Source organism: Enoplosus armatus, chromosome 21 (genome assembly GCF_043641665.1).
Source record: "Enoplosus armatus isolate fEnoArm2 chromosome 21, fEnoArm2.hap1, whole genome shotgun sequence".
Lineage (NCBI taxonomy): Eukaryota > Metazoa > Chordata > Actinopteri > Centrarchiformes > Enoplosidae > Enoplosus > Enoplosus armatus.
The window spans coordinates 17,184,924-17,198,787 of NC_092200.1; the positions used below are offsets into that span (position 1 = coordinate 17,184,924).

Here is a 13,864-nt window from a genome sequence, read left to right on the forward strand (position 1 = left end):
GCAATAAAAACTCTTCAACTCTCTGCAGTGTTCTATATTTGTTGCAGTCATATAGAGACCTGTAGTGGCTGTCGTCCCATCTGTGTATAGGGGCTAAATGTGACGATTGAACGTTGAATGCGTGTTTAGTCCGTTTCTTTCCGTCTCATGCCCCCCCCCCCCCCCCCTCTCTCTCTCTGTGCTCTGTTCTGCTCACTGCAGTGAATAAGAACTCTGGTTTCTCCGATGTGGCTCTGGCTGGTCTGGCCAGCAAGGAGAACTTCAGCAGCGTCAGCCTGCGCAGCGTCAACATCTCCGAGCAGATGTCCAACAACAGCGCCGTGCCATACAAGAAACTCATGCTCTTACAGGTCAAAGGTCAGTTGACCTGAGCCTCACTTTTTGTCTTTTTTTTTTTTTAATTTTTAATTAACTGCATCATAATTCCAGTTATAACATTTTGTGGAAAGTCCAGATTAGATTGACTCCAATAAGTGCAGTTACAGGAACAAGAATTGCGACTAGAGAGTGAAATGAGGGCAAAAACAACAGTACGAATTTGCAACAGCTATTTATTCAGGCCAGTGGGGAAAAAAAAGGATGAGGAGAAAAGTTGTTTTCTTCCTAAAAGCCAGGCTAGGTCTTTTATTTTCAGTGTAAGTAACTGTTAATGCTGAGTTTGATTGTGTCATACTTATGTTTGGCCCTGTTGTGACCAACGTATTGGACAAATGTAAAATTGGACCTGATTATGGCGCTGGAGGGAAAGGGTCATCTAGTGCATTGCCATCACTAGAGCCGGCCCACATGCTTGCTTAATGAAAACAAAAGCTCTTTTCAGAATTCAGAGTTCAAAATTCCCTTAAATATTAAGTTAAATTAAGTTGGGGGTTTTTTTTTGCTCACAACATGGTCATGGTGCACCCTAAATACAGGGGCTAAAGTGCTGCCTGGTGGGTAGCTCATGAGGATTTGTCCTGACACAGCACAGAGGCCATCATGTCTTATCAAGAAATGTCCTGTCTGAAAGTCCTCTGTTGAAAGCACAACCCTTACTTAACAGTAAGATTGGGGGGCGGCATCCTTGAATAGACAGGCTTGAGGATGCGGCTTGTGTACTTCACAAACAAGCCAGCCAAGCAGAAAGGGATACAAAACCATCGGCCTACATTTTCCAAATCTTTTAAATTGGCCAGTTTGTTTTGTGGAGACATATCGGTGACATAAAGAGACAGCAAGGCAGCGTCTTTCCCCAGCAGTTGCATTCGGTCCTTTTTAAGAGGATGGAAAAACAAATAGCTACTGTTGTACACAAAGCTTTGGAGGATGCTGCCTCAAGGGTGTCCTTTCCAGAGGATACCTAAAATGGGAGACGAGAGTTGGTCTATTTTGGTGTCTTTGCACCTCATCCACGCGTCCGTTGGTGACAGCTGTGGCTCTAAATCATTCTCCCCCTAGGTCGCCTCACACTATCCTGGGCTGATCCCCCCCCCCCCCCCCCCCCTCCAAACCCCACTGTGCGTAATCCAGAGCAAATCCACCTCACCAGGGGTACCGCTTTGTTAGGAGGTTAGCGGTCCCAACCTGACGGTGTTGAGAGTGGGCCTTTAGAGCGGCTTCTGCTGGTTTCTGCTGGGATCACCTGAAGAGCCAATGGGATCGTGAGGCACTGAGGCCCCTAAAACCTTCCAGTTTGTAGTTAGACAGATGGAAGATAAAATATAGCATACTGTCCTGGCTACATTAATTATTTGGAAAGAGAGGTTTTTAATAGGAAGGGGTGGTTACTTGACAAGGCAGATACATGCACAGGGTTAAATGGTGATGGTGCCCCAACACCCCCAGTATGATAATCCAGGCATGCTGACAGTGATAATCAGAGGTGTCACTGATAAGCCACCTGTCTGTGTTGTGTTTTCTTTTGGGTTTTTTTTTTAACACCAGGCCGGCGGCACGTCCAGACCAGGCTGGTGGAGCCCAGAGCGTCCTCCCTGAACAGCGGCGACTGCTTCCTGCTCATCACGCCGCACCACTGCTTCATCTGGACCGGAGAGTTCGCCAACGTCATCGAGAAGAACAAGGCGAGTCCGGCTTCCGAGTGCTGAGAGCTGGTTTGGGTAGACTGGAGTTTCGGCCATATCAACATAGGCGGAGCGAGGGTGCTGTTACGCAGGGCAGGCTTCACGTGCAGGATGTAAACACGGCCCCTGAGAGGAAGCAACGGTGGCAACGGTGCAGGAAGAAGTGTGTGTTTCGGGGGTTGTTGCAGGAAACGGACACAAAACGAGGCTATTGTTCACAGCCTAGACTGGTCTGATGACCTTTGATTGGCCGAACAGAGTGCTGACCTCAATCGGACAAAAAGGAAAGCTCTGAGCCATGGCCCACATTGTTTCTGAGGGGTTGTTTGAGTTCAGCTCATTAAAGTTTGCAGACTTCTTTGTATTTTAGACGTCCTGAGTAATGAACTTGATGAATAGCGTCCAGCGTTTCAAAAGACGAACCTAAAAAAAATGCGCGGATGCATTCCCGTTGCATTCCGTTTCCTGAAACGCACAGAACATCTGTGTTTTAGGGAATTAGAGTAACAGAACTCAGAAATCAGTATAATGCGATAAAGGTTTTCCTCTGTCGTTTATTTCAGGCTTCAGAGTTGGCAAACTTCATCCAGAGCAAGAGAGATTTGGGTTGCCGCGCTAACTATGTCCAAGTCATCGAGGAGGGCGCACACGGCCACGCTGCCAAGGATTTCTGGAAGATTCTGGGAGGGCAGCTGAGCTTTCAGTGTAAGAACATGTATCTGACATAAAGCCAACCTCGAGGAAACGGCCCCTGAAGCAGTGAAATGCCAGCTGAAGCCCCCTGTCTGTCTGTCTTGCAGCCGCAGGAACACCGGATGAAGACGAGCTGTACGAGGGCGCCATTGTGGAGACAAACTGCATTTACCGCCTGATGGATGACAAGCTGGTCCCAGATGATGATTTTTGGGCCAAGATGCCCCGTTGTTCCCTGCTCAACCCCAAGGAGGTCAGGTTTAGAGATGTCTAAACACTTACCTTGAATATGCTGATCTTACACAGGGGTTTAAAGCCACTTTGTGTAGGATTTAAAGATGTTTTACTTTTTAGAAGGAAATGAGACGGTGTGAAGCAGCAATGCTTGCTGGCACTGTTGGGCTGGAAAAATAAAAGCCGCCTGTGTTTCTGTGCAGGTTTTGGTGTTTGACTTTGGCAGCGAGATGTACATATGGCACGGAAAGGAAGTGACGCTGGCGCAGAGGAAGGTGGCCTTCCAGCTGGCCAAGCACCTGTGGAACGGCACCTTCGACTACACGAACTGTGACATCAACCCGCTGGACCCAGGAGAGTGCAACCCACTCATACCCAAGTATGGAGACATGTACCGCAGTACAAATGTAGGATTAGATACAGTGCTTAACAAATGTATTAGCCCACCACCCAGTGTAAGGTGTTTGCCACCGCTGCCCTAAATGAACAGTATTGCTGATGACCAAAATATTTGATATCTCTGTAATGGTTAATCCACCAGTATGTGCAAGCCGAGCTCTTTAATCAAGATGATATCTTTAATGCTAAAATATAATTATTGTTGTTATCCATGAATTCTCAAATTGACTGTTTTATAAAAAGGCAGAAAAAAATAGTAAAGCACATTATTATTTTTTGATTGAGATGCCAAGTTACAGTTATTTACTTGCATTCCTGAACAGAAACATTTGTTTTGTGGTTGCAAAGAATGCAAGCTGTTATCAGGGCCAAAGGAGGTCGTACAGAATATTAAGGTTTTTGGTTAATATATGTGAATAAGGACTATTTAGTTGTTCCAGTTTGTTAGTTGCCTAATAAATAACAATACATTTTTTAGTTTTTGACAGATTTCTAAAATATTTGTGTTTTCTCATTTTTATGACAGGTGGTCTAATAAATCTGTTAAGCACTGTGTATATATGCAGTAGATCATTCACAGGATGTGTCTTTACACGTAACGAAATCATTACAGAACAGTGTGTGAGTGTATGCACTGTTGTCTGTGGCTCAGCAGGTTTCACGATGTGCTCCTGGTAGACGGGTGCGTAGGAAAATCATGCAAAAGACTAAAATAGGTGTTAATCAAGCAATATGAAACAACATCCAATCACAAAATCAACTTGTCCACCACCTGCTGTAAACAAAGCCACGCTTATCTGTCGGTGTCCAATGTGTTTGGACAGTGCATTTGTATCAGATTGTAAAATGTCAGATGCTGGCGGTTTGTCGGTGACCACAACTTTATTTGAGATGCAGTCACGTATGCAGTTTGATAAGCTGGTAAATGGTCGAAATGCTACTACAACAGCGTGTTGAGCACGTCTTCAGTCACTGAAGTGTAAGGTGTCGTGTCATTGACCTTCTGCGTCCTCTTCCCCTGCAGGAAAGGTCAGGGCCGACCTGACTGGGCTGTGTTCGGCAGACTGACTCAACACAATGAAACCACCCTGTTCAAAGAGAAGTTCCTGGACTGGAGCGACTCCAGGAAAACCCCCAGTCCCATAAAAACCACCAACGACCGCATCACCGATCAAAAGGTATTAATAAAGTCTTTTATTGTGATAATCAGTGTGGCACAGGGGATAATATACATTACGAAAGGCAGATTCTGTCCCTCTCTGCCATCCCTCTTATCTGTCCTTCACCCTATAGGAGCAGTCCACCTCTGATCAGCCCCATGCGTACAACGCGTCCCTGATGCTGCCCCTCCATGAGGGGCCCATCTCCACCAGGCTGGACGGGTTCAACGTGGGGCGGGGCTACGGCCTGGTGGAGGGAGAGGAGTGGCGGAGCTACGAGATCAGCACGCTGGCGGTGGAGGTGTGGCACATCCTGGAGTTCGACTACAGCCGCCTGCCGCGCCAGAGCATCGGCCAGTTTCACGAGGGCGACACGTACGTGATGAAGTGGAAGTACATGGTCAGCACCGCAGGTCTGTTTTCACACGTGCACCATCACTTATACACGCAGACTTGAGGATCTTAATCTTTCTTGTATTATAGTTAACTGAATAGTAGTTAATATGTCACAATGTCACCAGGACATAACGACGGGCATTTTCCACTAGATTCCAGATTAATCAACAATGAGAATAGTCACTAGGTGCAGCCCTAATAATAGTATGTGTTATTGTCATATAATCTAGAAAGGTTTATTTTCTTTTTAAGAAACATAAGAGGACATTTGAGAATATTATTACATGTATAAACAGGTAAATATCCCTGTATTTCAGTCGTCAGTAATATTCAATCTTACTCTCTTTACAATAATATGAAAGAGTGGGATCACATCCTTTGTTAGATAACTGATGACTTTACTCTGAAGTACCTCTAACATGCGAAACTGCAAAGCAAGTCAGGTAGTTTTTCGCCCCTTCTGTAACTTCGGAGGACGTTTAGGCCCGAGTAGCTGCTCATGAGACCATTTGCAGTTTGTCTCCACCTCAGGAGCCACAACACTAGATCTTTTATGTGGGCTGCTGTAGATCTAGGCCACTCCAACTGCACGTCATTTCCTTCCCCGAAACACCTCTGACTCACTCTGAATACACTGATTTAGACACCCGTCTTCTCTATTTACAGACATTTGAAAATGTGGTTAAATTGCCTCTGATATTCTCTTCTCGACTAGATTGTGGATCAGAGTAGTTTACCAAAACAGGAGCTCCTGAGAGAACATTAGATTATCCGTCACTTCCTTATAAGATCGGGCTCTTTGATTGGTTCAAAAGTATATGTATATATAGAGAGAGACTTATATGATGCACATATTTCATATAGTTATATATATGCTTTTAAAATGTGTCTGAACTCGATTCCAAATATATAAATGTGGGTACGCTGATTTGGCCATAACAAACGTTTATTGTAATACTGTACGCAGCATTTTGTGTTTTTCCAGGGCTACAGTCACATGTCAGTCAGAGTCATTGATGTCTTTCTAACGATTTCCTGCCACCAGTTGGGAGGAGACAGAACCCCGAGCAGACGAAGACGGCGGGGGCCGGGAAGGAGAAGTGCTGCTACTTCTTCTGGCAGGGCCGCAACTCCACGGTCAGCGAGAAAGGAACGTCGGCGCTGATGACGGTGGAGCTGGACGAGGAGCGGGGAGCGCAGGTACGTGACGGAGTGTGTGTGTGTGTGTGTGTGTGTGTGAACGAGAATACAAATGTGTTTTCTGTTATGGAAGCTTCACGCCTGCTCCTCCTTGTTTCGTTTCTTCTTCCTTCCAGGTTCAGGTCCAGCAGGGCAAGGAGCCTCCATGTTTCCTGCAGTGCTTCAAAGGAGGGATGGTCGTCCACTCAGGGAAGAGAGAAGAGGAGGCGGAAAACTCGCAGAGTAAGCCCAGATAGATAGTCATCAACCACAGCAAACACACGGTGTGCTCTCTGCTGCCAGTCCGTCATTTTATGGACAAGTTTAATTAGCAAATAGTCTGTTTAGAGCTCCACGTGTCCGTCTCCTCACTCTTTCTGTGCCCCCCCCCCCCTCAGATGACTGGCGTCTGTACTGTGTGCGGGGGGAGGTGGAGGTGGAGGGCCACCTGCTGGAGGTGGCCTGCCACTGCAGCAGCCTGCGCTCCAGGGTCTCGATGGTGCTGCTGAGTGTTAGCCAGGCCCTCATCTACCTGTGGCACGGCTGCAAATCTCCGACACACACGCGGGAGGTGGCCCGCACCGCCGCCAGCAAAATCAAAGAACAGTACGTGGAAACTTCCTTTTTTTTTTGAAATTCAAACCAGAGGGACTGTTTCGTTTGACTCCGTCTCTCATTTCTCGCTGCTGCTGTCTTGTCTGGGCGCAGCTGTCCTCTGGAAGCAGGCCTCCACAGCAGCAGCAAGGTGACCGTCCGGGAATGTGATGAGGGAGCAGAGCCCACAGGATTCTGGGAACCCCTCGGAAGGAGGGACAGGAAAGCGTACGACTGCATGCTGCAAGGTGTGGGGGGAAACCGAAAGTGCATGAAATCGAAAGACTGATTTTCAAGATCTTCTCCTTTATTCTGTAACCAGAGCTGTGGATGGTGTCACTAACTGGTGTCCTTGGTTATGTGTGTGTTTTTTTTTTTTTTTACCGTGAACCCTCAGACCCTGGAAGGTTTAACTTCTCACCACGCCTGTACCAGCTGAGCAGCAGCTCGGGGGAGTTCGCAGCCGTGGAGTTTCTGTACCCTGCCAGAGACCCCAAGCAGGTCAACTCTATGCCTTTCCTGCAGGAGGACCTTTATGCAGCTTCTCAGCCAGGTACACGCATGCATTGGTCTTCCTGTACATCTGAAGATAATAATAGTATATTATGTTCATCAGGCTTTGAACTACTAGGGAGGTGGAGGTCACTGCAGAGGTTTGCATGCAGCACCAGAACCAGCTGGAACACATTGATGATGATAATTGCTCTGAAACCGGCTCCTAAACATTAACTAGCTGCCTGAAAACACTGATGAGCGTCCACTTTGTCCTCACTGTTTTCCCTCTCTCTCTCTCTCTCTCTCTCTCTCTGATGATCAGCCCTGTTCCTGGTGGACAACCACCATGAGGTGTATCTGTGGCAGGGCTGGTGGCCCCAGGACAGCGAAAGCACCGGCTCAGCCCGCATCCGCTGGGACTCGGACAGGAAGTGTGCCATGGAGACTGTGCTGCAGTACTGTAGAGGTGTTGCACTTCACTCTTCTTGTCATTGCGCGCATGCAACGCTTACTTGCCAACTCTGTCACTGACTGATGTAGCATTTTAGCTATCCCCCCCCCCCCCCCAAAAAAAAATGAGGAAACTGACGATGTGTTCATTGTTTCTTTCCCACAGAAAAGAATGAGAAGAAGCCTCCCAAGGCGTATCTGATCCACGCTGGCCTGGAGCCGCTCACCTTCACCAACATGTTCCCCAGCTGGGAGCACCGGGAGGACATCGCTGAGATCACTGAGAGGGTGTGTGGATCACGTCACATTGTCTGATTACTCCCAGCTACACCATCTTATATGAACCCCAGTGTTGCTCACAGTGTCTGCCTGTAGCCATTAGTGTATATCATAAAACTTAAAAGAGACTACAGGTCAGTCCAGGTGTCAGCCATTACCCCTCACTGATTCTCCCAATTAAATGTGTTATCTATCAACTGGCTGCTTTTTGCGTTGAAAAAAAGACATATTTTGATGTGTGTGTGTGTGTGTGTGTGTGTGTGTGTGTGTGTGTGTGTGTGTGTGTGTGTGTGTGTGTTCTCAGGAGGCAGAGGTGTGTAACCAGATCATCCTAGTGGAGGACGTGTTGGCCAGGCTGTGTCAGACCACATACCCCCTGGCAGATCTTCTGGCCCGTCCGCTGCCTGAGGGCGTTGACCCTCTTCGCCTGGAGGTCTACCTGTCTGATGAGGACTTTGAGGTAAGAGCCTGTCTCTGATGTTACTTTAAAGGTGCTACATGTTTCCTTTTAACACATCACATCCACATACCCTATTCAGATACTCATCTCTCTCTCTATATATATATATGTGTGTGTGTGTGTGTGTGTGTGTGTGTGTGTGTGTGTGTGTGTGTGTGTGTTCATGGTAATGAAGAACCTTGTCAACCAGTTTCAGACAACAATGGAGCTCTATGGCACAGAGGAATAAGATTTAGCAGACTTTGGATATACGCACACAATGCTTCGACACAAAACTCCACACAGCTTTTATTATGTTTACTCAAATATGACTTTCAGGAAGAAGAAACACTGAGGTGAGGTCATAGAAATATAGTCATCTGCGGTAATCAGATCACTTTCTGGAAATATTTGATGTTCTTCCTGACCATCTGTGGCGATCATTCAGCTTTTTCAGATTTCCCTCAGGCTCATAGCTCTCTTCCTCTTTCCTTTCTTGTCGTTCATCATGTTCTGCCATTTTCTCTACATCCTCTTGTCTTTTTTTCGGGAACTTATCTATCTTATTCATTCCACCCTCCAGGGTGTAAGGGCTTATGGGAAGGTGAGTCCTTCTGACTTGAGCATGGATGAACCTGCTCCTGTTGCACAGCATCCTCACTCCTCACTCAGCTTTACCATAATCCATTTTGCTCTCCAGCTCCACCTCATCACTTTTGTGTGTCCTCTCTAACGAAACATCTAACATTTGTTTAGCATGCTGTTCACTCACAATCTACAAGCTGGTGGTGTGGACGCCGCACTGAATCCCGGAGGCGTGAGCTCTTTGTCCCCTTTTGAAAGGGACCGCATTTTACTGGGGAAAGTGAAAAGTGAGGAATGATGGCCGTGCTCTTAATCTCACCGATGCATGAGTGTGTTCTCAGAGGTCCTCACCATGCAAGCTGCAGGATCTGTTTGGTAAACTCATCATGTGCCTGTGACTGCTCCATGCTAACTCTGTGCTTGGCTGCCCCCCCCCCCCACACAGAAAGCCCTGGAGATGACCAGAGAGGAGTACGGGGGTCTGCCTGGCTGGAAGCAGGTGAACGTGAAGAAAGCCAAAGGACTCTTCTAAATGGCTGAAACGGAGAGCTGACCCGAAGACATCAGCCGGTTTCGTCTCCTCTCTCTGTTTACGTCCGGACCCGGCAGAGGCTCAGGGGCTGCCCCTCCTGAGTTAACCCTGTAACGGAGGAGGTGGCCAGCGAACGAGAGGTGTGCCAGCTTCTTGTGCTGCTTCCCGTCTGCTTTTGTGTGTTTTGGTATTTTGTTTGTGTAAGCAGGAGACGAATGTAGGCGGATGTGTTAATAGTTCTTCTTTAAAGTCGCACTCTGTTAATGTTTGTACATATGTACCATACGCTGAACAGCCAGTGCCGTTGCATTGTCAGCCACTCAGCCATCTGTTAGAGTGGGAGCAGGCCTGTCACCCTGTTCAACACACTCTCTGCTATTCTTATATATATATATATATATGCTTGTGCATTACAAATAATTTATATTTATATCAAATCCATATAGGAATTTAAAAAAAAACCGAAATATTGACTGAGCTAAAAACCGATTGAATAAACTGTGTAATATTTGAGGAGGTTTGTGTCATATGTTGATAAATAGTGGATGTAAACAGAAAGTCTCTCTCTCTCTCTCTCTCTCTCTCTCTGGCTGTACAGTTCACCATTTGCCATTTACGAGTCAAATGATGCAGCTTCGCCTGGATGTGTCTAGTGTCAATGTTGTTTCAGATGGAGGAAAAGGATGCAGGCTTCATTAAAGGCAGAGATAGAGTGGTGATGAAATGTATTTGATTTTTAAATCCTACAGTGTATAGTGCCTTGCTTTTGTGTACAGTTTATATACAGATCCTAGTCTGCATTTGGAAGACTTTTTGTGATATAAAGAAATATTAGAGAAATAAACCCTGAAAGTTGTATATCAGAACCTTTTTTGTTGTTGTTGTCCTTACCCAACATACTGTTTCAAGTTTTCTTCACGGGACTGTCGAGCTCAAGCGCGGAATTACCTTCACTCATTTCTATGCTGTGGTTTTAATTCACAGCATGAACTTCTTGTATGCGACCGCGACTTGAATGCTTCTTGTATCATCCAGTAGAGGGCAGCATAACACTAATTTCTGTGGACTCGAGACATGACTGGTACAGAAACTCACGGTGAGTCACATTTAGGTCATGCTGGATTACTCTATCACACTGAACGCACTATGTTTGCGCCAGTATTCTCCATAGTCATAAATGACCTGTCTCGTTGAATATTGACTAAACAGAACTTACGGTTCCCAGAAAGACGAGACATACTGTAGCCGAGTGCTTCCCAACCTGGGGGTTGGTGCCGCCACAAGGGGTCGGAATATAAATTTCAACATTAATAGTATAGGAAAGCAGAAAAAAGCATTTCTCCTGCACCAAATCATGTTTTTTTCTTAGTTTTTTTTTCCCATGAAGGATTCTACCTTTACAATAACTTCAATCTCTAATGTATTTGTCTCACTTTTTCGCCGAAGACAGTACAGGTGGCTCCTCTTGATGTCAGTTGCCAAAAGGACTAGAAAGACTCCCAGCATTAATCCCTGACGAGGACGTTCTACTTCAGACATTTCTGTCAGGTAGGTCAGTGGTTCCCAAACTGGGGGGGCGGGGGGGGGCAAACTGCCATTGCAAGGGACGTGCACATGACCAGGCAAGGAGAAACGTGAAGAAACAAAAAGAAGAGAAGCCGAATGAATCTGGTTCGTAGTCCTTTTTCACAGCTTTGACTTCTCATTGTAAGAAAAACACAGGTGTTGCTAACAATGTTAACAATGGCTCTCCTCTATTCAGGTGTCCCTAATTAAGCCACGACAGCGCGACAGTGAGCCGGCGTGAACAATACCCGGACCCTGTAACTAAAGCGGCTCAGTGGAATTCACCCATCATTCATTTCATTATTTACACCTGCGCTTTTCCTGCTGCCACGTGTCAAAATGTCCTCTGTGGGGGGAAAAAAGGGGAACAATAAAGAAACCAAAGTGCTCAGGTGCCAGCTTGGCTGTCAAGATCGAGGTCAGAGAGATTCATTCAGGAAGTCGAATGGGCGGATTTTTTTGGGACAGATATTGACGTTCGTTGGTCAAACATGTCAGTCAAGTCCGTCTTGCTGTAGCGTTTACGGTCGGTGTAGCGAGAGGAGCCTCGTGTCCTTAGTATCTAAAAACCAGTGGTAAATAAATAGAAATATAAGTAAATGTACTCTTTGAGGTACCTGTACTTTTCCGCGAGTATTTCCATTTCATGCTACTTTATACTTTTATACAAACATTACACTTTTTACTCCACTACATTCATGTGACAGCTGTGGTTACTTTTCAAAGACTTTTCCTACAAAACATAGGATGACGATATGATGAGGCTGTTAAAGATGAAACTACCTAACTGTATACAAATGGTATGCAAGGGGCCATTTTCTTTATTGAGTACTTTTACTGTTGATAAGTAGACTTAGCTAATAATACTTACTTTTACTTAAGCCAATTTAAATGCAAGAATTTTACATGCAATTTAGTATTTTTACAGAATGATCGGAATACTCCCTCCACCGCTGCTAAAAGCTTGTGGACAAAGTTTCCCGGGAGAAACATGTAGGACAAAAATAAGCTTAAAATATGTTTTCGATAGTTATTTAAATTCAATACAACCCGGCTTCTTTTGTTGCTAGTCTCCCCGCTGTTGATAAAAGTTCCGTCGGTTACATATCAGGGAAGGGAGTGAGGTCTGAGTTTTGGGACCGCTGGTCCAGGCAGTCAACCCCTAACGAGGCCAAAGATTCCCCCAAAATAATCCGCAAAAAAAACAAAAAGTGACTGGGAAAGTCACTATGTTTTCATGTTAGTCTCTTATTCACACCTCTGCCAGTGGCTCCGGTCAGCACTGTTCCTCCAGGTTTTGATGTTTGGTCTGTGTTGCTCACACATGGCAGCATTGTGGAAAAGCTCCATTACCTATGTGAAGTCACATACACGCAGGTGAAAGCTACAATCAGCCGTCCAACCTGTCAAACCTCACGGCCTCATTTTCCAGGCTGTCCTCCAACTCTACACACACACACACACACACACACACACACACACACACACACACACACACACACACACACACACACACACACACACACACACACACACACACACACATACGCTGAAAGCCCTCAGATGTTCTCAATATCAGCTGTTGGCCTGCGCTGAGGAACAAGAGCAATTAGAGAGGAATTTCATGCAATCACAGTAGAACAATATACACAGCAGGTTTCTGTTCATCCAACTGTTGCTTGAGTGTTGCTCAATATTTTAACAGCCTTACTGACAGCCTGACCCGAAACAGCAACAAGAGGGGGAGAAGAAGCTGCTGCCTGTTCCAAAAAGGTTGGCAAGCCTCTGCGTGGTTCTCGCTGTTTTTCATCTGCTCGCCCTCTCTTGCATGCTAAGTTGTTGGATGCCGAGCCTGCGCTGGATTATTCTGTTACACATGCCTCCTCTGAACTCCTCTGGCCTGCGAGGAGTTTGATGTGCGACACGGAGCGTATCCGCCTACCGGCTCCTCCACACCCACTCAGTGCAACACATGCCCCCCCCCCCTCACCCAACAATCTCCACCCCTCCCCTCTCTGTCTCCAGGAAGACAGGAGGGCGTACAGTACGTTGCTGTGCACACATTGTCAGGTGTGTGTAGTATCTCTGAGCCCGTTTTTGACTCGGAGCCCAGTTTCTGTGCTGAGCTCCAAACAGCTTTTCTTTTGATAAAATCCCTTTTACAGGATGCAAAAGACATGAATGCAAAACACCATAACACACACACACACACACACACCTGTACAGTACAGTACAGTGTGTAGATGTATACACGCAGACACCAGCAGTTATATTCCTATGTATAGTAAAAGTGCTGAAATCACTACCAGAACAGAGCACAAAGTAAAGGTCAGTGATCAGAATTACCAAGAAAACTTGAAAAAAGGGGGAAATGTTAATGTAGCCATCAGTGGCGGAAAATAATCTAGTACATTCATGTAAGTGCTAAAGGGTCAGTTCTGCTCACAGCATTGCAAAGTACTTTTTTTTTTTTTTTTTAAATCACCCTCGACATCTTTTCTAGGAACTGTTTCCTTGTTATTCTGGATGATCCACAGAACACACTGTGGAGAGCTTTTAAAGGGACTATTCCTCGTGGTGGAAGATATTTCCATTTTGCCATTAATTTCCTGCGAGAATGGAAATTTTATTACCTGGTTCAAATAATTTCGAAAATCCCCTCGTTAACTTTTATGTGTCACATGAAGACTCCTGCAGTTCATTTAAGGGCTTACAAGCACATTTAGTAAAACTGGTAGAATAGAGAAATCACCAACCTCTAAGTCCTCCAACTTCCCTGAAATCTACCGGTGAGGCATATTTA

The 13,864-nt window shown here is 45.8% G+C and overlaps 1 protein-coding gene across 1 annotated transcript in view; it reads left to right on the forward strand.

Annotated features, from left to right (window-relative positions):
- The window catches only part of svila (supervillin a), a 45,639-nt gene extending 35,297 nt beyond the window's left edge, over positions 1-10,342 (forward strand). The window contains exons 28-44 of the mRNA XM_070928503.1: positions 202-357; positions 1,924-2,060; positions 2,624-2,765; positions 2,861-3,006; positions 3,191-3,366; positions 4,411-4,564; positions 4,680-4,959; positions 5,988-6,142; positions 6,259-6,364; positions 6,520-6,727; positions 6,830-6,963; positions 7,113-7,268; positions 7,533-7,676; positions 7,827-7,948; positions 8,244-8,399; positions 8,962-8,982; positions 9,409-10,342. Of these exons, the coding sequence (XP_070784604.1) occupies positions 202-357; positions 1,924-2,060; positions 2,624-2,765; positions 2,861-3,006; positions 3,191-3,366; positions 4,411-4,564; positions 4,680-4,959; positions 5,988-6,142; positions 6,259-6,364; positions 6,520-6,727; positions 6,830-6,963; positions 7,113-7,268; positions 7,533-7,676; positions 7,827-7,948; positions 8,244-8,399; positions 8,962-8,982; positions 9,409-9,495 (2,480 nt within the window). The 3' untranslated portion in view covers positions 9,496-10,342. The remainder of the gene's footprint in view (positions 1-201; positions 358-1,923; positions 2,061-2,623; positions 2,766-2,860; positions 3,007-3,190; positions 3,367-4,410; positions 4,565-4,679; positions 4,960-5,987; positions 6,143-6,258; positions 6,365-6,519; positions 6,728-6,829; positions 6,964-7,112; positions 7,269-7,532; positions 7,677-7,826; positions 7,949-8,243; positions 8,400-8,961; positions 8,983-9,408) is intronic.
- The last annotated feature ends 3,522 nt before the right edge of the window (positions 10,343-13,864 follow it).